This window comes from Colletotrichum acutatum (genome assembly GCF_030867785.1).
Source record: "Colletotrichum acutatum strain CBS 112980 chromosome Unknown BDZ83scaffold_37, whole genome shotgun sequence".
NCBI lineage: Eukaryota > Fungi > Ascomycota > Sordariomycetes > Glomerellales > Glomerellaceae > Colletotrichum > Colletotrichum acutatum.
The window spans coordinates 270,352-293,858 of record NW_026849031.1 but is presented as its reverse complement, the minus strand read 5'-3'; the positions used below and the strand labels follow the sequence as shown (position 1 = coordinate 293,858).

The following is a 23,507-nucleotide window of genomic DNA, read 5'->3' as shown; positions in this document are numbered from 1 at the left end:
TCACCTTCAGCCGGCCGGAAAATGGTGTGCTTTGAGAGGATATATGGATTCTAACTAATCAATAGAACCAAGACAACGAGGAAAATTACACAAGAATCACCAGGGATTGCAGACAACCCAACTGCGAAGCCTGCAGACTGGCCGACGAAGCTCTTATTCCAACTCACCCCAATCTCCGTCGGATGCTCAGCTCTGGCAATATGGCAATGACCAGTGGTAGAAGAGCGCAGGTAGCCCTGCAAGCAATTACATACGTCCAGTCGGTTCTGGAACATTTCTGGGGCTTAGAGGAACTTCAGTCTAGCGATCAGGAAAGAATGGATGCCGGACAGTCCGACTGCGATTTTCTTCATAGATTCTTAGAAGAGATGCACAAACACTAAGGCTGCTCGCTGAGCTCAGAGCTTTTACACGCCCACCCTCCGGACAGTCCTGCTCGAGGAGCATTATTGCACTAAGTTGGGGCGCTTTCCTGACGGATAGAAGGAGAGATGATTCAGACCTTGTAGTAAGAAGGATTCAAGGATCTGGCTTGGTCACGAGAGGAAGGTATATGGCACAGGACGCAGCGAGGGTCACAAGAAGAGTCATAACAGGATCTTAGTCTCCAATCCAATACAACACGATACCCATGAAATGTGATCTGTTTAACGACCAGTAATTATGTCCTCCGCAATCTTTTCTGCCAACGCGTACACGGCAGACTGGGGATGTCCCGGTAGAGCAAATGGGAAAGTGCTCGCATCAGCGACTCTCAGCCTTTGAACACCAAACACACGCCCGCAGCTGTCGACCACCGCCTTTCCCAACGCGACATCTTGCTCTTTGCCCATAGCGACAGTGGACACAGGATGCCACACTTGCCCCACGTTAGTCCTGACATACTCCAGTATCTCCTTGTCGGTCTGCACCGAAGCACCAGGAAGCATCTCAGGGCCGGTCTTGAATCCCGGCGTATTGGCGAATGGTGAGGCCCAGGCCGTACGTAGCCGCTTGACGGCCGTGACAGCCAATTCTACATCGGCGGGGTCGGACAACCAGTTCAAGTTGATGACCGGCTTCACGTCAATGGAAGCTGACGATATAGTGACGTTGCCGCGTGAAAAGACGAGAGGGAGATACGCAGCTAGGGTCCCGCTAGTTTGTCCTGGCCCAGTTGAGAAGGACCCTACGATGAAGGAAAGCTGAGGCCAGTCAGAAGGAACCGAAGCAAGCTTGCCGCGAGTTGTTTGCGTGAGATTGGCGAGAGTAGAGTTGGGAAGCCGCTCGTGAGCCAGGAAGCCGGCAGTGGAACTATAGGGACCAGCGCCAGATTTGAGATACTCTTCGACGAAGCCTGGGTTGAGGCCTGGATCATTGGTGAGAGATTGTGCAGAAGGCGTGCTGACGGGGTATGCGACAAAAATCTGGATTGGATCTTGCAGGTTCTGTCCCACGCCGGGGACGTCAGTGATGACCGGGATCGAGAGAGCTTCCAGTCTTTCGCGCGGGCCAACTCCAGAGAATTGGAGAAGTTGCGGCGAGTGAAACGTGCCAGCGGTGAGGATGACTTCTTTATTAGCAGACAGGGTGTACTGGACCCCTTGGGAGTTGACGCTCACACCCACAGCCTTGGTACCATCGAACAGGATCTTAGTTGCCAGAGTGTGAGTGTACACAGTGATTTCAGTGTCCTTGATAGCCTGTCGTAGGAAGCTGCTCTCGCTCGTAGATCGCTGCGCCTTTTCCGGCTCGATCGTCGAAGGCACCCACGCGCCGTATCCCGCCAGCTCGCCACTGCTGAATCCCTTGGGGCTGATACTCAGTCCGAGGCTCAGGACCACTTGAGCAAGCCACGTCAGCGTCGGGTCGACCCAGTTATTCCAAGAAACCTGCAATGGGCCTCCCTGCTCGTCGTAATCGCTAGGATCGAACCGTAAAGTCGCATTCGTGTTCTGCCTCTTCTCCTCGTTCGGCGGCGTGAGGTCGACAGAGCGCTTGAAAAACCTGAGCATGTTCTCCCAACGAAATGTCTCATCGCCAACCGTCTCGGCCCAGAGGTCATAGGATCCCTTTGTCCCGCGGATATACGACATGGTGTTGATCGCCGAAGACCCTCCAAGCGTTTTTCCCTGCGCATAGTGCACCCGTCGGCCTCCGGCGCCTGCGATCGGTTCCGAGACCAGAGACCAGTCCATCAGGGGCTGCGGTGTGAAGTCTGGCGATGGATCGATGAAGGCGATGCCGGTCAGCGAGAGGAGGGGCACGACGCTGTTATTGCCATTTTCGACCTCGTAGAAGCCGCCAGCCTCGACTACAGCGACGGAGGCCGAGGTTGCGGCGAGGCGCGACGCGATAGTTAGGCCGGCGGTGCCGCCGCCGATGACGATGTAATCGTAGCTTGCATTGCGGCCGGGGTACCCAAAGGCCGAGGAGAAGAGGCGGTCTTGCGCCGCCGCAAGGCTCACAAGCGACAAGATAAAAGCCCGCAGCATTATGTTGTGGAGAGTTGATTTGTCGCTTGATACTTCAATCGACGAGTGCGTTTTGCGAGAAGGATCTTGAAGGAGTGAGCCGAGCTGAACTCCCTGGGGAAGTCCATGATGAAGGTCAATGGCTTGAGTCTATACTTAAGTATGCCCTCGCAATCGCATCATCGTACGTGGGAATGCATCATGGATTGAGTCGCCGGAACGCTGGTCGTATGCGCCACTACTGTGGAATTAGGTTAGCATGCTTGAATACCCCTGAAGATGGGCTACACGGGCGTCTTGGGGTTGGTTAAGAGGTGCTGTAAGGTCGGCTCGGATTCTGTTGTTGCATTGAGCCAGCTGTCAGATTCGATAGTCTCTGGTCCCCCAGCAGGACGTCAGCACGGCGTAGGATTTCCTCTCGGGCATGGTGACAGATTGGGGGATGAATACTGGAGGGATTGAAGGGGAAAACGGGCCGTCGCTTAGTGGATGGTATGCGTCACATTGCGCGCCGACAGATCCCACACCATGCTGTTTCTCGGTTACTGGTCACTATGGTACCGGTATGTCAGGCTACAAAATATGCTCTGACAAGCCTAGGCCACGGATTGATGGTTGTGTATCTATGGTAGTTTAAGGGAAGCTATTTTTGTTGTTGAGAAATCAAGGGGGTTCTAGAATCCGTTGGAAGTCAGTAAGGGATTGAATTGGAAGAGAGAAACAAGGATATAAAATAGGAAGATTATTCTCACAAAGCAAGAATCAACACTAATCGCTTCCGATCACAATGGACGTGACTAACCTTGTCTAACCTTATCCTTTCAGCCAACCGTTCATTGAGCTACCTTACTTACGCAGGTTGGCCATCCCTTGGCCTAAGGACTTTTGTCCAGTGAGAGGCACAGCAATTATTTACTAAGTAAAGTATCTTAGATAAGCCGCATCTCACCTGCACCTCGTAATCTCACCATGCCAGGCTTCCTTTTATTCAACCATATCGATCCTATCACTTGCAGGCCACGAATTTCTAGCGCGGCGGACAGAAGCGGACTTTAAACCTCGCCAAAGTCGCACTACTTGTGGCAGAGCTGTAATAGTCTTGATGGAACCACTCGTCAACGACATGAACCTGGAACTCCAAGGTATCCGGAATGACCGGCGGGAACGAGACCAGGAGCACGACGGCATGGCGGCGCGACCAAATCCGGACCATGGAGACCATGAGCATATTCAGATGGCACCGGGACAGCATATGCAGCCGGATAGGATGAGCACTCCGGTATACTTGGTGCTTTTCTCAATGGCAGTGATAAGCCTCGTCACGGCAAAAGTCGTCATGGATGCTTTTCTTCCCCAAATCAACTGGTGGTTCCCATTCCCATCTCTAGGATCTATCTTGGGCTGTAGTGGTCCCAGATCTTCTGTAGCCCAGTCATCGTCATCTTCAGAATCCTGGTCAGAGGAGCCACCGAGACCGCCGCCATTATCCTCAAGACCATCATAGCTATCCTTGGGGGCAAGTACATAATCATTAACGGATCTCAATGTCTCGTCGACGTTTTCCCGGCGAAATCTGCTCCGCGCTCTCTTTTGGAAAACAGCACTCTCAGACAGACCCTTACGCTTGTGAGCTATTTCATCCTCCCCACCGCAACGTCGGTTACGGTCTCCTCGGTTGTCCCAAACGGCTTCTGCAATCCAAAGACCAACATTCTCCGCTTCTGGCCGCCTCGAACACGAGATGACATCAGGGCAATATTGGACGGATGGAGCGGCCTCGCAGGTCTTCACTTGAAAACGGGCGGCAGCATGACGCAGATGTCCAGGTGGAAATGGACTTTCGGGAGAGCTTTCATGTGGTTGTTAGGGGTAGGCACATGAACGACCGCTGAGATTTACTTCGGTCCATGCCGGTATTATCTTCTGGCTTGGCGATTCTGGTTTTCTATTGTGTCGGTCTCTTTAGTTTCGTGGTTTCTCGGCAACGCTGAGAAGTTGATTGTGACGAAATGGGCTTCCGTGGGACTAGGGCATCTGGAATTGACGGCGTATCTGGCGGTCTTCCACTAAGGCACGCAGACTTGGATGGATTTTGCTCAAAGGCGGATTGTTGGTAGAATAAGACGTCTCGAAGAGATATCGAGATGCCCACAATGTGATTGAGATGATGAAATGAACGCGATAGACAGGGAACCAAAGAGTGCATGCAAGTGAACTGTTTTAGGGGGCCGGATATGACTAAGTATTCTGAATCCAACCTCTACAGTACAGGACCTCAATTACAGCAGCCTTGTTTTGAATTCTTACCTTCATCTGACAAATTCACAATACAAAAAACCACTTAGCACTTTACCTTAGGTAAAATGCAAATGCGCTAACGAGCTGTCTGAACTTGGCAGAGATGCGAACTAAGAGGGCAGGGTATGATCATAGAGTGCTGACATGACATGTCAACCAGTCAAGTACCCAGACGAATCACAGTCGGCTCCAATTCGCAGACTTCATTATCAGTCAGCTGCTTTGTGAATAGCTTCATTCATCTCGAAGACCAGTCTGTGGCGATTTGCCATGGTATATCATTGTGACCGTCGTCGTATGATGGTTTTCGTGATGATTAAGCAACAGCACGTCATATTTACTGCACCTTACTCGCGTGTAACTGTCCAAAGCATCGCAGTCGAGAAAAGGCGGGGTGAGGCGTGGAACGCGCGGGGTTGGTTCACTTTATCGGCGTTAATATCCTTACAAATCATACCTATCATACCTCGGCACAACTTTCTGCCCACAACTACGTCAATGCAGCTTTAATTGAAAGACTATTTCTTGACGTCCGGTTTTCTAGTTGTCTGATACTGATTGCTAGCCTTTGGACCATCAGCTCACAAACCAAGAACACTCACTTCATCTAAGAAGCTCCTCCAAACCACATCATCCACCATGACCCAAAACAAGACCCTCATCTTCAAGAAGATCCCCACCGGTCTCCCGGTAGCGGGGGAGCACCTCACCATCGAGGACCGCCCCATTGACCTTAACGACGCTCCCGAGGGCGGCTTGGTCGTCGAGGTCCTTTACGCCTCTTTCGACCCCTACCAGCGCGGCCGCATGCGCGATGCCGGCACAAAGTCCTACTCCCCTGCCTTCGAGCTCGACGGGCCCATCACCAACAGCACCGTGGGCAAGGTCCTCAAGAGCAACAGCCCCGACTTTGCGGAAGGCGACCTCGTCTACTCCCACACTCCAATCGCTCAGTACGCCCGCGTCACACCTCAGATCCTGCAGCAAGGCCGCAAGGTGCAGAACCCCCACAACCTGGACCTCGGGCTCTTCCTCGGACCTCTTGGAATGCCGGGTTTGACCGCCTGGTCCGGCCTGCACAAAATCGGACAGCCGAAGAAGGGCGAGACCATCTTTGTTAGCTCGGCTGCGGGTGCTGTCGGTCAGCTCGTTGGCCAAATTGCCAAGCGGGAGGGCCTTACCGTGATCGGTTCCGTCGGTTCAGATGAGAAGCTTGACTTCATCACCAAGGAGCTTGGCTTCGATGCCGGATTCAACTACAAGAAGGAGAAGCCCGCCGAGGCTCTTCCCAAGTTGGCCCCCAACGGAATAGACATTTACTTTGAGAACGTCGGTGGAGATCACCTCGAGGCTGCCCTCACCAGTATGAACACCGAAGGTCGCATTGCTGTCTGCGGCATGGTAAGTGAACAAGAGTTCGGTATTCGAGCTTGAATATGACGCTGATGCGTAGAACAGATCTCAAACTACAACACCCCTGCCGACCAACAAAAGGGCATCAACGGATTGATGCAGCTCGTTACCAAGCAGATCACCCTCCAAGGTTTCCTCGTGGGCAACCCCAAATTTGGCCCCGCCCACTTCAAGGATCACCAGGAGAACTTGCAAAAGTGGCTCTCTGAGGGAAGCGTCAAGTCCAAGCTGGCGGTTACTGAAGGCATCGATAACGCTGCTGATGGTTTGATCGGCATGCTTACCGGAAAGAACTTCGGAAAGGCTATTCTCAAGCTTTAATGGACCAAATTGTAACGTTGAAATGAAAAGAAAAAGTTATGACTGATGACCTCTCTCTTGCTATATTTGGTTCCATTGATAGCCGCGTCGTTTCAAGAAGCGGCGGCTACGCAACTCAGGTTAAAGTATGTTGCGAAAGCAAGAATTACCTAGACTTAACTGACTCTTCAACGCTTCACGAGTGGCAGTCTGGACCGTCTCACCGCAAACTGGAGAATTGGAAGTCTCGTACATCGTGAACGGAGATTTGATAGCAGTCTATTTTCGACAGTTGAGATTGAGGAAAGCTTCTCGCTCAGACTAGACGCGAGACACAATTCGTCGCTGGAGAATCGATGTGATCGCCCAAATACAATACTCAAGCCTTCCGAATAAGGTTTTCTTGTCTCTCGCAGATCGCGCCGTGTATGTTCACCTTCGGAACCAAAGCCGCTCAAACATGTTGGCTCAAGACTCGTCAAGGTGGGATGGAGGGCTCAACAACCCCGTGGGCATCAAAAAGTCCGACAGCAGCCAACCCGCGATTTAAGCTTAAAACTTGGCCAACGTCATTTCCGCAAGCTAATCCTTGCCCGCCGAGAAACACCAAGCGACGACCAAGACAACACCAAGACTAAAAAAGGGTCTTAATCTTCCCATGAACCTTTCAGCTTACTTTACTTTTTGTCCAGGTCAATCAGAAAAACACCAGAGTCTTGGACCGCCCAGCCTCGGCTTACCTTGTTGGGCAACCCGTGCGGGAGGATGTTGGCTCGTCGGGCTCGGCGATGATTTTTGCGATCCACTGCCGCAAGTCAATTTGGCTGTGAACTAGTATTTTGAAGGCATGTTCTCCGTTATTCGAGTCATTTTCCTGGCTGTGATTCAGAGTGTGACTAGAGCTCAATGTCATCGCAGGGCTACTTTCGCTGGCTTGTCTCAGTCTGCATCTACGTCTCCGAAGAATGACAAAACGAGGAAAAAAAGAAAAGATCAAAATTCGCAATTATCAAAACAAAAGCAACGTGGTAAAAACGATTTGACCCGTTGACCGACGACATGGCATCGGGCCGTTTTCTGCAGTTGACTGGAGAAATCAATCAACGGCGCTTGACCACCAACACCCAAGACATTCCTCCGGAGGAAAAGTGTGGGTAGCGCTGGCCCTTCCAAGACACAACGTCCCCATACCGACATCTCTTGTTCGTCTGTCAGCTTTCGAAAACACCAACATGACCTCAGCCAAGTCATCCTTCACTAGGTACCGTCTCATCGGAGGCCCACGATGTTGGTCAAGACGCTAAGCTGAGGGTGGGAAGTGAGCGAGTACAAAGCCCGACGCACATCTTACAGCCACGCTTTCCCCAAGACCTTCCAAGCTTCGCCTGATCGTCCACAGCTACATGCAATTTCCAATTTCTCGACTCAAGTCGGAATCCAGATCAACATGGCTGAACACAACACAGCTGTCGAGCCCAACATGACCGAGAAGCATGAGAAGCGCGAACAGCCTAGCGACAGTGGCAGCCGGACGCCGTCGTCGGATCACAGCAGCCGCGCCGTCGACCAGAAATCAAAGTCGCCTGGAGGCTTGATGGGATTCTTTGCCAAGATGGGCGATCTGCCAGAGTGGGGGTTCCGCGGGAAACCTCTTGAGGGCAAGCTGCTCAACTGGAGTATCGGATTCATCGCGTCTTGCGGTTTCTTGATGTTTGGTTATGATCAGTACGTGTCTTTTGCTCCAACCTTCAAGAAACCAGGTTTTAATACTAGTACCCAGAGGTGTCCTTAGCTCGCTTCTGACTCTCGACGACTTTCAGAGGAGTATCACCTTGATGACGCCCCTGGACCAGTCAAACGCCCTGTGCTGGCTCGACTACCCCGAAAATACCCAGCGAGACTACAGTCAGTGCACCGGTGATCCAAACACGCAGGCCGCAGCCGTTGCTGTTTATCAGATTGGTTGCTTCCTAGGAGCTTTCCTGATTCTCTTCTATGGAGAGACCTGGGGGCGCAAGTCGTCCACGTTCTGGGGTAGCGCCATCATGATTTTTGGAACGATTTTGCAGGCTGGAGCCCACGAATACGGATTATTCTCCGCTGGCAGGATTATTGGCGGTGTTGGAAATGGAATGGTCACATCAAGTAAGACCACTTGCAGTCCTTTTCTCTTGTCAGGTCATGACCTAACCAAAGTGCAGCTATTCCAACGTGGCAATCGGAATGCGCGCGGCCGCATCAGCGCGGGTTCCTCATTACCCTCTCTGGCGCTCTCATCTCTGGTGGTATCATGATTGCATACTGGGTGGTAAGTTCTTTTGCCCCACGACTGTCTCATTTCCACGGACTAATGTTGCAATAGGATTACGGATTCTACTTCCTCGAAGGTACCATCCGCTGGCGGTTCCCCGTAGCTTTCCAATCATTCTTCACCATCATCGTCATGATTGGACTCCTTTACCTTCCAGACTCGCCCCGTTGGCTAGCCATGAAGGGCCGTATGGAAGAAGCTCGTAAAGTGACGTCTCGTCTTCTTGGTAAACCCATTGATGACGAGGAAGTCACTCTCGAAGTCAAAGCCATTCAGGATGCCCTCGAGGTTCAGAGCCAAGGCGGAGGTTTCCAGTACAAAGAGCTCCTGACAAACGGCCCTTCGCAAAACTTGAGGAGGACTCTGCTCGGCATTGCCGCACAATTCTTCCAGCAGATCTGCGGTAGGTCCAGTCGGGACAACTGCCCGTTATTAGACTTTTTGACTAACACGTTCTCATAGGTATCAATCTGATTACCTACTACGCTGGCTTTTTGTTCGAGAATTCTCTTGGCTTTGGTCCCGAACTTTCTCGGCTTCTCGCCGCTCTCAACGGCACCGAGTATTTCCTAGCTTCACTGGTTGCTTTACCACTAATTGAGAGAACCGGTCGACGCAAGCTGATGCTTTTCGGCGCATTCGGCATGATGGCATCAATGGCGATCCTGGCCGGCACTGTCTCAACGGGCACAGTTGCAGACAACGGGGCCCCCAATCTCGAGACTCGCTATGGTGTCACCGCAACAGTCTTCCTCTTTGTCTTTAACTCATTCTTCGCTATCGGTAAGCCCCTCTCACCACTGCCAAGACTTCTGTATGATTTAACACTAATATTCAATCAGGCTGGCTTGGAATGACTTGGCTCTACCCTGCCGAGATCACCAACCTCCGAATCCGCATCCAAGCCAACGCCCTATCCACCTGCTCCAATTGGCTTTCCAATTTCCTGATTGTCATGATCACGCCCCCTGCTTTTGCAAACTTGGGCTATCAGACATATGTGATGTTTGCGGTCTTCAACGCCGCCATCATCCCCTGCGTGTACTTCTTCTTCCCTGAACCCAAGGGACGGAGCTTGGAGGAGCTTGATGTTATCTTCGCCAGCGCGCACGCCGACAAAGTTAACCCCGTCAAACGCGCCAGAGAGATGCGTCACGTTGAGGGGAGAGAGCTTGAGAACGAGCTGGAAAAGTACTTTGGCTCAAGTGAGATGGTAGAGGACGCTCGTCCTATGATGCACTAAGATTAGCCAGAGTCATTGTACAGAGGCTCTTGGGAGCATTATGTCTCACTTCCACTATTCACACCCGAGATACTACTTTGCTAATCATATTCCATGAATCACTTCCATATATCGTGGAGAAGAATTTGACATGCTCAATGACAAATGAGACAACTTCGCTTTGGACTTCCAGTCTTATTTGAGAGATCCGCAGCTTAGGTAGAACCTTGTTTCCCTGAAGCGCATGGGGGTGATGTTCTTTTGTCCATTCGATTCGAGGTAGTCCAATAATAGTTGCGATGTTCCAGACTTCGACGCCTTCGAAGCCTTGACGAGACAATAATCTTGTTCCTAAGACAACTCACAACAAGGCCATCGTCTTTAAGACCAGTAAACAGCCCTCGGGTTTACTGCCCTATTTTCTTTGCGAATTAATTTGCACCTTGACAAAGACTATTGTTTTGATTCCCTTTTATCTGATGTCAGAATTGTTTTAGGGTTTCTTTCCTAGAGAATGAAGGAGACTTGGTCGCCAACAAAGACTGGATTCGAAGATGAATGTCATTGTTTTGAATGTGTAGCAACGCAACAGACTCGTTCATTCTCTGTCACATCATGCTACGTGTGTCATATAAATAGGCTCAACGTCGTTGATCTAAGACATTCGGAGTTGTGAGTTGGCAATACATTCTCCAGCATCCTCATTCCACTTGTTCGATACCAATAGTACGACTCAGAATGTCTTACACTGACGACTACACGGACAGTTCTGACACAGAAGGTTCTGTATCATCAGTTCACTCGATCCAGCATGCTTCTGGCGGCCGAGTCCGTTCTGCAACCCAACGCAACCCCAGTTCAATTCTGACTACGATACTAGATTTCCCTCGAAATAGTCCGAAACAGTTCATCTTATTCATTTTCACCATATTGCTATCTTGGAAGCTAGAGATTTACAGCAAACTAGCAACGCCATTTTATGACTACACTGCAGGGGACTGGGCCACGATTTTCCAGTACACCTTCGTCCTTCGCTACACTCGCCTATTCTGCAACATCTGGGGAAGCTGGCGATACGAGCCATCCCCCGTCCAGGCGTGGCCAAAATGGACCAACAGAGACGTCACCGTGATTCTCCCCACGATTGACCCAGGTAACGTAAAGTTCGTCAAGTGCATCCTCTCCGTGCTCGAAAATAGGCCGGCCGCCATCCTCATAGTCACCGTCGGCGCCAGGATGCGCCGCCGCTGCGAGAAAGTCGCCAGGCGCTACAAGAGACAGTACCCCTCCACAAGAATCGGCGTGAGCGCCATCCTCCACCCATCGAAGCGCCGTCAGGTGGCCCACGCCGTACCGCACGTCGACACCGATATCACGATACTCGCAGACGACCACGTCTACTGGCCAAGCACCGAATTTATACCCTCGGTCCTGGCCCCTTTCGAGGACAACAACATGGGAGTGGTGGCGACATACAAGCGCGTCCTTCGCACGACACCTGGTAAGTGGTCCGTCATCTCTATTGTCAACCTGATTGGATGCTTCTACCTCCTCCGCCATAATTGGGAGCTGCGCGCCTCCAATGCCATTGACGGAGGCGTCTTTGTCGTCTCTGGCCGCACCGCCGCCTACCGAACCAAGCTCCTCAAGTCAACGGGTTTCATGGACAGGTTCTGCAGGGAGCGATTTTTCTTTAGTCTTTTTGGTGGCAAGGGTCTTGGCCCCGATGACGATAACTTTCTCACCCGCGAAGCGTACCGACATGGTTGGAAAGTCAAGTTCCAGCAGACCGAAGACAGCGTGGTTGAGACGTCGCTGGGCGACGAGAATGCCGTCAAGTTCCGGGGTCAGCTGGTTCGCTGGGCGAGAACGACGTTCCGGAGCAACCCATGCATGTTGAGGCGCGTCAGTGACGTCTACACCTGGCGCATGCCATACACCTATATGGCGGTATACGTAGCGGCCCTATTCAACTTTGCTCTGTTCTGGGACGCAACTCTTTTCGTGTCTCTGTATCTTTCATGGCATACAAGGGGGGTTTTCACAAGCGAAATGGGCCTGCTTGCGCTTTGGGTCCTTTGGACCAAGACCATCAAGCTCTGGCCGCACATCCTTCGCCATCCTTCCGATATCCCCTTGATACCATGCCAGATTCTCTTTGCTTACGCTCACTCTCTCATCAAGGTTTGGGCACTCTTTACGTTCTGGGATTGTGCCTGGTTGGGCAGGAACTTGGACGCTGTCGACGCGGAGTCTAAGGAGTTGAGGAAGGAACTGGATAAACACTTTACCTTTGCATAAGTGGTAAAGATTCCGCGCTGGCTCTGAATATTCACTGATTCTGGAGGGCATTTATGGGTGAGTTAGTTCTTCTATTGTTGGGTTTTCTGCTCAGGCAAGTAGGGTAAAGTAGGTTTGGATCTTATCTTGGGATGCCCAGTTGCAACGTTTTTGTATCATTCATTCGAATTAATTTGATTTCATTGATTTGCCTGAAGGCTTTTCTCCAGTGACGTGTCGAATACTGTAATATCTCTTCTAATTCCCTCCCGTCAACATTGTAAGGATACTTACTTACACACAACAATCCTGGCTTCGTAAGAATCTAAATAGGCAGAAATACTGTCCTTACAGATCAGGTATCGAATTCACGCATCTAGCACTTATTTTCTTCCGTTTAGTCTAGATCACATTACTTGACACGTGTCATGAACTCAGAGTAGCTCATAAAGAGCTGTTACACGATGAAAGTACCTTTTTGAAGCTGCAAGAGAAAAACAACACGGTGTCTGCGATGCAAAGGACCACGTCAAATCGAGCTAAGCAAGTGCTTTTAGATCCTCTCCACATCTGCGGATCGAGTCCACTATTGTATTGAAACTGTGTTCTCATACTTGTGAGTCACAAAGAATCCAATTTCTTCGGTAACAAGGTTCCTAAAGCCCAACACATACGCCCGTGGCTAGTAAACACCTGATACTAGCGCAGGCTCAAGTCACCACCAAAGTCCCTTCCGAACGGCGGGCATAGCATTCGAGTCTGCCTGACTTCTTGACGCAGCCACAATCTGTGTCCCAGGCAAAATACAGCTACTTACAAGCGACCTCTCCTCCAATTGGCCTGTTTTGGCAGGACGGCACCCTAAAGCACGTTAGTGTGCCTAGAAAGGATTCAGACCCATGCAGATCGGCAGTCCAGGCATACCATCTTCCCATTTTAGAATCCCGGGATGTTTCTCAGCCCTGTGGCTTGACGCTCTCTTGGACGCTGGACCTATGAGATCTTCTTGTACTACACCAGAATTCCCATTCCTGACCGTTGGTTGTGTGTGGCTTTGCACTTGGCTCGATACGTGCACGTAACATCTGTACTTAGTTACACTCTGTCACTCCAGATGAGGACAGGTTTTAGGCACCACCTTACTAAAGGATCTGATCTTGGTATAAGTCTATTTCTACACCCAAGAATCTAGTACTCAGATTTTGGTCTAGTATCTTTCTTCCGTGGAACAATCGAAGCAACCAACAACCAAGCACATACATCATCAAAGCCAAAATGTCCTCAGCAGCCAGAACCGTCACCCTCCGACGTCTCGAAATCATCGCCTTCCCACCAGCCTTGATACTCCTCATCGCCCACGGTATAGCATCCGAGCGAGCCTTCCCGGCCTTGGGTCTCCTCCCACTCGCCGCCTCGGCCCTCCTTGGCCTCTTCGTCCTTAACCGTGATGCCGTCGCCGCCCTCGGCTCACCGATCCAAGCGCTCACCGAATCCAACATCTTCTGGGCCGACTGCCTCCTGGCCGTCTTCCACCTCTTGTTCCTGATCCCGAGTTGGATTCTCCTGACGGATCCATGGCACGAGCCACTTATTGTGCTAGGGACGTATTGCACTGTCTTCATGATGTTTGACTTGTGAGTATTCCTCTTGCCCCGGGGTTCACCAGACGTTTGAAGGCTAACGCTCTTCTTTAGGGGCGTACATCTGTTCATTGTTCTACCTCAGGCTCTTCATTTCCTTGTCAGTCGTAGCTGTGACTGCCCTCACTGCCGGAGTGTCGCCAAGACGGGCTTTTTCTCGTCTACCGTTTCCGAGTACACACCACTTAGCGATGGCGACGGGCCAGAGCTGGCAGCTCGGGATCTTGAAGAGGGCAACGCAGTCAATCGTCTTTGAGAGTTTCAAAGAGTATAGTGCAGTATTGGCTTTTGGCACACACGGCATCGTGGGAGATGCAACCCTGAAGTCGGGATTCGGTGGCAGACATGGACAGGCTTGATGGCATCCTCTTTGAGACATTAGACTTGCACCTCATCCTATATCACATAGACATTATCATTGAAACTGCATTTTTTCTCCTTGTATTCAAAATCATTGGCTGTAATAGTGCTATAGACAGCAACATTAGGCCCCTATCACCTAGCTTTATTGGACATGACTTCACACCCGGTATCAGTCGATTTCGGTGACTTAGACTATGTGATTTCGCGTTACTTTCAATGCAATAAAATGCAATCTTGCGAGATGAGAGTAACATTGCACCGCCGAACAAGTCAACTATTGCCCATCTTTCTCCCTTCAATACCCGGACCAATCTTCCATGTTCCGACGCAATCAAGTTGAAAATGATTGATTAGTGATATTGGCGTATCATTGAGTATTCAAGAGTGGTACCTTCAACTCAAACATTGAGCTCCTAGCAGCAGATTGGATGATAACGGCAAAATTCAAACCTTGAACGATATACCGGTTTCTTACGTACTTATGCTTTGACTAAGATTAGACAATGAGGGGAAAGCGACTTCACCACCGCATTGTTTTGTCCCTTTTCTCCTATTTAGGCAAAATTCCGGCGGAACGTTGAGCGAGAACGATAGCGAAAGAAGTCAAAATCTGAGAAGGGATGCGTTAAAAGCCCACGAGTCGCGCTCTCATATCTCGTCAAGTTTTGGGATGACATTGGTCTGAGAGCCCAATCTCTGCCATCTATGGTAATTGCTATCACCCAAACAACAGCTCTCTCCCCTCGTTCTGGGAACGAGCTCTGCACAGACTGTTGTGATGCTGTTTGCAGACCTCACGAACCATGTTGGAATAGGTTATGCTGCCATAGGCTTAATCTTGCTCCTCATGACGTATGTAAGCATTGCCATCAAGCAGAAATGCAAAGCTGCCCATCCATCTAAGGAATTTTGTACCCCACGACGATGTTGCATGGAAAGTTGTACCATCTTCACACAGTGCCCAGCAACTGATTCTTCCAGACAATACACACAGCATTCAGCAACCCCCTCCGACACGTCCCAGGCCCAACGCATACCCTCCTCACCCACCTCCCTCTCAAACACCACGTCCTCACTGGCCGACGAATGTACTATGTCCACGCGCTGCACACCACTTATGGCCCTATCGTTCGCATCTCTCCCCATGAAGTAGCCGTCGCAGATCCAGCAGGCTTTACCGCAATCCACCGCATCGGGGGTGGCTTCCTCAAGGCGCCGTGGTACGAGGAGTCCAACTCACCAGATGGCGGCGAGCCGAGCCTCTTTGCGATGCGAGATCCGAGGAAACATGCCGTCCGCAGGAGACTACTCGGCAGGGTCTTTACGAAGGCTTCGCTCAGGAAAGAGTGGGAGGGCGTCGTTAGAGACAAGGTTGATATGGCTGTGAGCAAGATACGCAAAGAGGCGGGGGGAGGCGGGTGTTCGGATGTATTGAAGTGGTTCACCATGATGGCGACTGATGTCGTGGCTCATTTGTGCTTCGGGGAGTCTTTCAATATGCTCGAATTAGGCGAGGTATGATGTTACTCAATTCCCTCCTACGTTTCGCCGGCCAGTATACTAACGACAAGATGGAAGAAAAACGACTACATGAAGATGTTGGAGCTTATATCGGTCCAAAACATCACGCGTTATGAGCTGCCCTGGCTGCACTTCATCCGCTCTCATGTGCCACTCCTCAAATCCTCGACAGATCTCGTCGACGCACAAGCCGTCCTTGACAGCTACGGTGATCGCGCGGTTGAGAACCTCCGCCAGAACAGCGATCGCAACAGAACCCTGATCACGACCTTGCTGAATGCCCTCGATGCAGACGATACCAACGACAAAAGAGAAGAAGAGAAGGGCGGCAATGCGAAGCTAACAGAAGAAATGGTGCAGAGAGAAAGCCGGAGCATGATCATCGGCGGCTCGGACACAACATCCATCACACTGGCATACCTAGTCTGGGCGGTCGTAAAGCGACCTGAGTTGAAAGTCAAATTGGAAGATGAGGTCGCGGGACTGAGCTCTAATTTCGACGATGATACACTGGAAAAGCTGCCGCTGCTCAACGCCGTGATTGACGAGACGTTGAGGCTGTACGGCGCTGTCCCGGGACAGCTGTCAAGGTCGGTGCCGGTAGGCGGCGCCACGTTCGGGGGGTACTTCGTCCCCAGCGGAACCACGGTGGAGACGCAGGCGTATACACTTCACCGGGATCCGGAGGTGTGGCGGGATCCCCTATGGTAAGGCTCTCACTGATTACTTTACGGATGTGGTGTTGCGATGGTAATGGCGTCGCAAAGAAGCAACCAGCTGACGTGACAAAAGCTTCGACGAGACACGATTCATGGACCAAAGCAAACTCACACCGAATCAGAAACTGCTTTTTTCACCATGGGGCGCCGGCTCGCGGATTTGCCTGGGCGTAGAGCTCGCGAGAATGGAACTCAGGTTAGCCGTGGCCGTGCTCTTTCGGGAGTGCAGGGGTCTGAGGATGGCGCCCGGGATGACGGATGAGATGATGGAGATGGAGAACTTCTTCATGATCAGCCCTGTTGGGCACAAGTGTGAAGTGACTTTGCCTTGATGCGCCGGTGACCAAAAGAAAGAATAAGTGTGTGGTTTGTGATTGCGTACGCAGTAGGGTCTGGCTCGGGGTTTCCGGATCGCGCAATTCGAGGCGGGCATTGAGCAGTGGGCAGAATTTTGGGGGGTTTGACTCACGGCGGTTGCGTTTTCAGAATGTCATGTCATGATCAGTTGCCGCAATGCGGTTTTTGACAGGTTTTCAACCATTTAGTAGATCTTCAAGATGCTGGCCCATTTGAACCTCCACTTACATCGATCTGTGTGACGCAGGGAGATGCTAAGGCTTCCTATCAACTATGCTATCAGCAGCTCCTATCATTACCAAGAACCCCTCGTCCCTCTCCCGGTCTTGGAGGTAAGATCCCGTCTTGGCCAGTTCCTTCGGGAGGGAGCACGTGGGGATGGACCCTTTCAACTGTCAAGTGCCCTTTGTCACGGACGTCACTAGCTCGGCGCAAGTTTTTCTCTCGCCATTCTTCCAGAAGATTTTTGGAAGATTTTCAGATGAACGACTCATGCATTCGCCTCCTTGTTCGCAGATTGCAACCGGCGCTTCTAGCCACTCACAAGTCTAATTGGTGCTGCAATAAGTGGGAAACGGGTCCGCCACATACCGCGCTACCGCGCTTTGTACCTCCGTACCGCCGGCGCAAATGGGATGCGGCCCACAGCACCCCGTCCTCCGCGACCCCGGACCCGCCCGCCTCGGCCAACTTGGGAAGAATTTTTACGTACCTGGAATTGCCATCGCTCCATCTCTCTCAGCTTTTTCTGCGAGACCGGAGATGGGATAGCTTGTGAAGCTTCGTGATGGTGTTTGTTGATGCGTTGTATTAAATGCGACACGTTTAGTATGCCATCAAGACCCTCACTGCAAGAGGTAATCGAATCACCGTGGCAGAAGACTACATCCAGACCGAAAGCAGATCAAGGTGAAGAGGTGAAGCGCGGCCAAGCTCGGTGAGAACGCCCAGCTTCACGATCTGCTGCAAGCTCTCATCCTCGCCCCTCATGCCCCCACACTACCCAGGAACGCCCCGCGAACTAGCCCGATGATGCCATTGTCTAGTGCCCAGTCCTCCGGTCTCGCCCTAGGGATGCGAAAAAATCTTGCAGATGGGATTGACTGCCACTAGGTATTTCATATAATCTCGATATGGGCCCCTCCACGCCTTGGAGTCTGCTCTCTCTGGACAACCTTTCGACTGTTCAATTCTTCAAGTTTCGAACAAACATAGGCACCTAGCCCAAAAGGAATAATCGCCGGCTTCAGTCACTGTCCTTGAGAAACAGGATATTCAGCCATGACGGCGTACGATTCCTCCCGGCCCCGGTCCATCGGGCCCGTCGCCGACGACGATGCGGTCCAAGACATTGAGAAGTCCGGCGTTGACGACCACCACGACGATAAGGCCGCCATCCTGGAGCCTCAGCTCAATGTCGGCGGCCACGGCCGCACCCAGCGCCGCCTGCGCGACTACCAGGTCACCATGATTGGCTTCTGCAGTGGTATCGGAACCGGCCTCTTCATCGGAACGGGCTCGGCCTACGCCAAGGCCGGTCCGGCTGGTCTTCTGCTCGCCTACATCATCGTCGGTGCTGTCCTGTGGTGTGTTATGCAGAGTATCGGAGAGCTTGCGACTTTGGTATGTGTTACACAGCTTTCCACTGCGGGAGAGGTTCCTGCAGCTTTCACGCGCAAACAGCAAGACTGACCCTTGACTACAGATTCCCACCGCCGGTTCGTTCCCCCACTGGGCAACCCGCTTCATCGACCCGGCCGTCGGCTTCTCCCTCGCAATCTCTTACGGCTACTGCTACACAATCTCCATCGGCGCAGAAGCCTCGGCGGCTGCGATTCTGGTATCGTACTGGACAGACATAACGCCCGCGGTTGTCATCACGATATCCCTCGCCCTCATCCTCTTCTGTAACCTGCTCAGCGTGCGCTGGTACGGCGAGACCGAGGTCGTGGGCGGCTCCATCAAGGTCCTCTGCTTCGTCGGCCTCGTCTTCACCTCCATCATCATCACCGCCGGCGGGGGTCCCAACCACGAGGCCATTGGCTTCCGGTACTGGAACAACCCGGGCGCGTGGGTTGATTACAACGGCATCACTGGTTCGACTGGTCACTTCCTGGGCTTCCTCGCTGCCTTTGTGAATGCGTCCTTCTCCTTCATTGGTGTATGTTCTCCCGGTCCCTCTTCTCCCTCCTCCTGGACGCTCTTTTATTCCCACCTGGAAACGAGAACAAGAGTGGGAGAGGAATGTGTGAAAAGTACTGACACCAAAAATAGGTCGAAACAGTCGTCATCAGCGCCGCAGAATCAATCAACCCCCACAAAGCCATCCCCAACGCCGCCCGCCGCGTGACATGGCGCATCGGCTTCTTCTACGTCCTCGGCGCCCTCCTCATCTCCCTCATCGTCGACCCCCGCGAAGAAGGCCTCGTCTCCGACTCCGGAAACGCAAACTCCTCCCCCTGGGTCATCGCCATTCGCCAGGCCGGCATCAACATCCTCCCCTCCATCGTCAACGCCTGCATCCTCGTCAGCGCCTGGAGCGCGGGCAACTCGTACTGCTGGGTCGGCTCCCGCATGATCGTCGCCATGACGACGGACCGTCAGCTGCCGCAGTTCTTTGGCCGCACGACCAAGCACGGCGTGCCGTACGTTGCTGTTATCACCGCGTGGTTGTTTGGCCCGTTGGCGTATCTCAGTCTCGGGTCTGGCGGTGCCGCCGATGCGTTTAACTGGTTGCTGAGCTTAAGTACGGTTGCCGGGTTGATTGCGTGGGCGACGCTTTGCTTCTGCTACATCCGTTTCCACAAGGCGATGAGGGTGCAGGGCGTCAGCCGTGATACTTTGCCCTGGAAGGCGCCCTTCCAGCCGTTCGCGGCTTGGTTCGGCTTCATTGGATCGACCATTATCGTCTTCGTGGCTGGCTTCTCCGTCTTCCTTGCGGGCAACTGGTCGACCTCGGACTTTATCTCATCGTATATTGGCATCCCCATCTTCATCGTGCCCATCATCGTCTGGAAGATTGTTCACAAGACTAAGGTACGTTTACTCATTTCTCTTGATGGACGAGGACATCTTACTAATTTCCTTAGTTCGTTCGCGCTCACGAGATCGACCTCTGGTCTGGCCGTCTTCACGAGTCAGAGTGGGCCCCTGAGAAGGCCAAACCCACGACGTTTGGCGAGAAGGTCAAGGACTGGTTCTCATGATCAACACAGACATTGGAGTCGGGTGTACCTCCACATTGCCATCACTCGTGCATGAAGATAAAGGTCGTGTAGCAATAGTCTTAGCAATGGAACAACGGAAACGTTTCCGAAGACTCGATCATAGAGTGATACTATTTCGCCTAGGGTAGGCCTGCCATTCTGTCATCAAGGCCACCTGGGAAGCATGTTTATCACAGCCAAACTCATTCTAGTCCAAGCATCCAAATCACAACAGGCCGCCCATTGAAGATGCCAGCAACCGGAAGACATCAAGCCTCCAATACTGCCGGGTGAAGACTGACAAATATACCGCTCACTGGAAAAGTCGACCACAAACTTGGTCCTGACGAAATGGATAACCCAAAGGCCCAACCTCTTCTCCCACGAGGAAACAATCTGACTTCAATCGAAGAGAAACCGCCTCACGTTATCCTCCCCCAAATCCCACGTCCCCGTCAACGGATTCTTGTCCATCGCCTTGGCAATCAACGCCCCCTGCTCATCGACACACGCAGACCGATGCTGCAACCGCAACCACTGCTCCTCCGGCGTCCCCTCCCTCGAGTTCGAAATCTCCAACATCTTATTCCTCATCATCAGCGCGTAAAAGAATCGGCTGTCCCACAGTCCGTCCCGCCGCGGGTTCTCCCGCAGCAGCCGGATTGCCTCGTTGCGCAGCTCGGGCACCCGGCACCGCGTCCCCGCGAGGAATAGAGGCCACGTGGGACCCATGTCCATGGTGAAGATCTCGCCGGGCAGGGAGGAGCGCTTCTGGTAGTCGAGCAAACCGGCGGAGAGCTGGATCACTTCGCGGAAGCGCGGGGTGAGGCGGGCCACGCGCTCGTAGCTGCAGCCGAGGGGGGACTCGAGGCAGTTGGATAGGGTGAGGTACTGCGCGCGGAGGTGCGCTGCTTGGCTGTAGGATCTCTCGTCCGAGGTCTTGGTTTTGCGGGCGGCGGTCCAGAGGGGCGCGAAGCCGGTTTCCCATCGTGCGAGGGCGTCTCTAAAGTCTTGCCAGCGCGAGGCGGTGTCCTCGGCCCCTGTAGCCGCGGACGAGGACGAGGATGATTTGTTGATGGCACCGGTCCTCAAGCGCTCGCTTTCTTCTAGTTGTCTGCGGATGCGCTCGTTGCACTCGGAGAGGAAGTCCTCGCTCAACCCAAGCTGGGTAACGCGGCAGACGATGTCGGAGGAATGCGTCACGTAGTGCTGCGTGACATCCCACCACCGACGAGCTTCCTGGAGACTACCAAAGATGGCGGGCATCTTGTGAATCGCACACTTCCTTCCCGGACCTCCCTGGCAACACCACGACTCGGACGAGTACGAGTCCTTCTTCTCTTCCACGACAAGATTGCCTTCTGCCTGCTGGGGACGCCTCTCCCGCCGTCGCAGCACACCGCAAGACCAAGACTGCTGAATAAGCCGCTGAAACACATGCAGCGCCTCCGTCTCAACGGCTTCGGCGCCAATAATGCTCTTGTCCCGGCTCTTATCCTCCTCGCACCGGCGCAGCAGCTCATCCATCATCGTCTGCCCGCTGTTAATGAGCGCAAAGGCCGCCTTGCGATCGCCGTGGAGCACCTCGAAGCAGACAAAGAGCAGGCAGCAGACGATGGCGGCCCGGAGACTGCTGCTGCTGTTGGTCTCTTCGCGGGGCGCGGCGGCGGCTTTCCGGACCTCGCGGATGGCGCGGCCGTAGTACGACAAGGCGAGGCCGTAGTGCGGCCCGTTTGCGCCCAGCTCAGCCGGTGTAGTCGGCTTCAGGCTGTGCAGGAGAGCCTTACCGATGCCGCCGACGGCCATGGCGGCGTACCGGACCGAGGCGTGCTGGTGGCTCATTTGCGGGATGGTTTCGGCCCATAGCTGCTCGTCGAAGAAGCCGCCGCCGAGGCGGTAGCGGCGGGAGAGCCAGTAGTCAAAGTATTGTCGTTCAAAGACATTGACAAAGAGGTTCTCTGTGGGCTCGAATGGTAGGCTGATGTCGATCAGTTGAGATTGCGGCCTGGGGCGGGTGTTTGCGACGAGCGGCTTCTTCTTGGAGACACGAGCGACGGACGACGACGACGACGACGACGACGATGATGATGATGATGATGATGATGCTGTCTTGTTGGTGTTGTCTGCGTCGTCTGAGCTAGGGGGGGAGGCCGAAGAGCTATTGAGAGAGTCGTATCCTTCACAGAACCCTTGCCATTTCACGCATCGCTGGCATGAGGGCTTCACTTCATCGCACTTTACGTGTCGGCGCCTGGTACCACAAGGCGTGAGAAGCTATTCCTGCTTTTTTCTGTCACTCTCACTCCGAGGAGGAATACTCACTTGCCTGTGGTGATGTTCTAATTAGCTACTATTAAAACGTAGAAGAGAAGCCTCTCAAAGTATGGACCGTGGTGGAACCGGCTTACAAGTAATGCATCCCGTCCGAACCTTGTTGGCACTCGCTCGAGTAGCCCGTGGTCTTTTCTGTAAAGCAAATGTGAGAATCTGCGGCTTGTCATTGTTGCCTCCATTCCTGCTACAAATCAGAAAAACGAATGTCAGCGGCCGATGTCCTGTCCTCTCTCGTTTGCCACCAACCAGATCTGTGTGTTCGCCGCCCTGCATGTCGGGATGGGGGTGGGATCATACTTGGGGGCCGTTGGGTGTCCCGCTGGTTCGGTCCATGCCACACCTGGTGTCCGGGGCATCAAGAAGTTGATTTGGCTTCCGCCGTAGGTGCACGCAGACGAAGTCATTGTGATTCGTTTTGTTCCTATTTTCGAGAATAGAGAAGAAGAGGTTTGCGAATCTTGAAAATTTTGCTTTGAGTAGGGCGAAACTCCCGTCTTTAAGAGTGAATTTCATACTATTAACAAGAACTTTCCAAGGGAAAAAGAAGAAGTTTGGGGGCCGGAAATGGCCCCCAACACATATTACAACAAGGTTGAATATTGTCCCTCCTCCATGTACCACAAGGACTCTACCACCACAACCCCCCATTCCTTCGCGTCTTTCGACTTGATCAGCCTTCTCGGAGTAAGCTTCCCAAACAAGAGAAGCGCCCGTTAAGGCAGCACGATCAAAGACCTTGGATTGGGTGCAGCCGGCGCCACTTCTGACGCCAGGGGATAGCAAAGGGACCACCAAGGGTGGGAAAGGGGGCACCGCAGCCGACGTACTGGCACACGGGACACACCCGGGATCCCGTCCAGAAGCCAACTGCCAGCCTTACCCGCCCTGCCTAATTTATACATACCCACTTAGTCCGAGGTCCCAGTGACGTGCCTGTCCAACGTCGTCCGAGAAGTGCGAGGACTGGACCGGGGGAAAGAGACATTGTATGCAACTTGCATATCAAGCGTGAGTGTGTGGGTGTCTGCCTGGGGGACGTGTGTCTCTGGGGATCAGTCGTGGACTCTTTCGCTGGTTCGCCCGTCAGCAT

At 52.7% G+C, this 23,507-nt stretch overlaps 9 protein-coding genes across 9 annotated transcripts; 6 read left to right on the top strand and 3 right to left on the bottom strand.

Annotated features, from left to right (window-relative positions):
• Nucleotides 1-647: 647 nt before the first annotated feature.
• BDZ83DRAFT_575572 (GMC oxidoreductase-like protein) lies at nucleotides 648-2,474 on the bottom strand (the record flags this gene model as incomplete). The annotated part of the gene is made up of 1 exon (XM_060504826.1): nucleotides 648-2,474. The coding sequence occupies one exon, from the start codon at nucleotides 2,472-2,474 to the stop codon at nucleotides 648-650; it is 1,827 nt and encodes a 608-aa protein (XP_060365985.1).
• Nucleotides 2,475-3,232: 758 nt separating this feature from the next.
• On the bottom strand, nucleotides 3,233-4,989 carry BDZ83DRAFT_775941 (uncharacterized protein; the record flags this gene model as incomplete). Its single annotated transcript, XM_060515458.1, has 3 exons — nucleotides 3,233-4,302; nucleotides 4,807-4,861; nucleotides 4,920-4,989. 3 exons carry the CDS (start codon nucleotides 4,987-4,989, stop codon nucleotides 3,684-3,686), a joined length of 744 nt encoding a protein of 247 aa, XP_060365984.1. The 3' UTR covers nucleotides 3,233-3,683.
• Nucleotides 4,990-5,390: 401 nt separating this feature from the next.
• On the top strand, nucleotides 5,391-6,485 carry BDZ83DRAFT_575480 (zinc-binding dehydrogenase; the record flags this gene model as incomplete). Its single annotated transcript, XM_060504818.1, has 2 exons — nucleotides 5,391-6,152; nucleotides 6,210-6,485. The coding sequence occupies 2 exons, from the start codon at nucleotides 5,391-5,393 to the stop codon at nucleotides 6,483-6,485; spliced, it is 1,038 nt and encodes a 345-aa protein (XP_060365983.1).
• Nucleotides 6,486-7,714: 1,229 nt separating this feature from the next.
• BDZ83DRAFT_775933 (uncharacterized protein) lies at nucleotides 7,715-10,137 on the top strand. The gene is made up of 6 exons (XM_060515457.1): nucleotides 7,715-8,189; nucleotides 8,245-8,609; nucleotides 8,666-8,772; nucleotides 8,827-9,178; nucleotides 9,238-9,558; nucleotides 9,618-10,137. The coding sequence occupies exons 1-6, from the start codon at nucleotides 7,912-7,914 to the stop codon at nucleotides 10,016-10,018; spliced, it is 1,824 nt and encodes a 607-aa protein (XP_060365982.1). The 5' UTR covers nucleotides 7,715-7,911; the 3' UTR covers nucleotides 10,019-10,137.
• Nucleotides 10,138-10,735: 598 nt separating this feature from the next.
• BDZ83DRAFT_775929 (family 2 glycosyltransferase) lies at nucleotides 10,736-12,343 on the top strand (the record flags this gene model as incomplete). Its single annotated transcript, XM_060515456.1, has 2 exons — nucleotides 10,736-11,013; nucleotides 11,065-12,343. 2 exons carry the CDS (start codon nucleotides 10,736-10,738, stop codon nucleotides 12,296-12,298), a joined length of 1,512 nt encoding a protein of 503 aa, XP_060365981.1. The 3' UTR covers nucleotides 12,299-12,343.
• Nucleotides 12,344-13,340: 997 nt separating this feature from the next.
• On the top strand, nucleotides 13,341-14,447 carry BDZ83DRAFT_618114 (uncharacterized protein). The gene is made up of 2 exons (XM_060508059.1): nucleotides 13,341-13,911; nucleotides 13,972-14,447. The coding sequence occupies exons 1-2, from the start codon at nucleotides 13,553-13,555 to the stop codon at nucleotides 14,171-14,173; spliced, it is 561 nt and encodes a 186-aa protein (XP_060365980.1). The 5' UTR covers nucleotides 13,341-13,552; the 3' UTR covers nucleotides 14,174-14,447.
• An 817-nt stretch (nucleotides 14,448-15,264) lies between these two features.
• On the top strand, nucleotides 15,265-16,999 carry BDZ83DRAFT_697585 (cytochrome P450). Its single transcript, XM_060511387.1, has 3 exons — nucleotides 15,265-15,795; nucleotides 15,859-16,508; nucleotides 16,594-16,999. Exons 1-3 carry the CDS (start codon nucleotides 15,367-15,369, stop codon nucleotides 16,850-16,852), a joined length of 1,338 nt encoding a protein of 445 aa, XP_060365979.1. The 5' UTR covers nucleotides 15,265-15,366; the 3' UTR covers nucleotides 16,853-16,999.
• Nucleotides 17,000-18,158: 1,159 nt separating this feature from the next.
• BDZ83DRAFT_650944 (amino acid permease) lies at nucleotides 18,159-20,083 on the top strand (the record flags this gene model as incomplete). Its single annotated transcript, XM_060510412.1, has 4 exons — nucleotides 18,159-18,500; nucleotides 18,583-19,038; nucleotides 19,152-19,913; nucleotides 19,967-20,083. The coding sequence occupies 4 exons, from the start codon at nucleotides 18,159-18,161 to the stop codon at nucleotides 20,081-20,083; spliced, it is 1,677 nt and encodes a 558-aa protein (XP_060365978.1).
• A 402-nt stretch (nucleotides 20,084-20,485) lies between these two features.
• BDZ83DRAFT_575587 (uncharacterized protein) lies at nucleotides 20,486-22,562 on the bottom strand (the record flags this gene model as incomplete). The annotated part of the gene is made up of 3 exons (XM_060504830.1): nucleotides 20,486-22,088; nucleotides 22,158-22,334; nucleotides 22,492-22,562. Coding segments are annotated over 3 exons (1,851 nt in total), but the record flags the coding sequence as incomplete, so codon positions are not given.
• Nucleotides 22,563-23,507: the final 945 nt, after the last annotated feature.

Bases quoted from the DNA above. Each gene is read 5' to 3' on its own strand.
- BDZ83DRAFT_618114 (XM_060508059.1), top strand. From the start codon at position 13,553: ATGTCCTCAGCAGCCAGAACCGTCACCCTCCGACGTCTCGAAATCATC. The intron at 13,912-13,971 runs GTGAGTATTCCT...GCTCTTCTTTAG, and splicing joins GTCTTCATGATGTTTGACTT to GGGCGTACATCTGTTCATTG.
- BDZ83DRAFT_697585 (XM_060511387.1), top strand. From the start codon at position 15,367: ATGTACTATGTCCACGCGCTGCACACCACTTATGGCCCTATCGTTCGC. The intron at 15,796-15,858 runs GTATGATGTTAC...ACAAGATGGAAG, and splicing joins ATATGCTCGAATTAGGCGAG to AAAAACGACTACATGAAGAT. The intron at 16,509-16,593 runs GTAAGGCTCTCA...ACGTGACAAAAG, and splicing joins GTGTGGCGGGATCCCCTATG to CTTCGACGAGACACGATTCA.
- BDZ83DRAFT_775933 (XM_060515457.1), top strand. From the start codon at position 7,912: ATGGCTGAACACAACACAGCTGTCGAGCCCAACATGACCGAGAAGCAT. The intron at 8,610-8,665 runs GTAAGACCACTT...ACCAAAGTGCAG, and splicing joins AAATGGAATGGTCACATCAA to CTATTCCAACGTGGCAATCG. The intron at 9,179-9,237 runs GTAGGTCCAGTC...ACGTTCTCATAG, and splicing joins ATTCTTCCAGCAGATCTGCG to GTATCAATCTGATTACCTAC.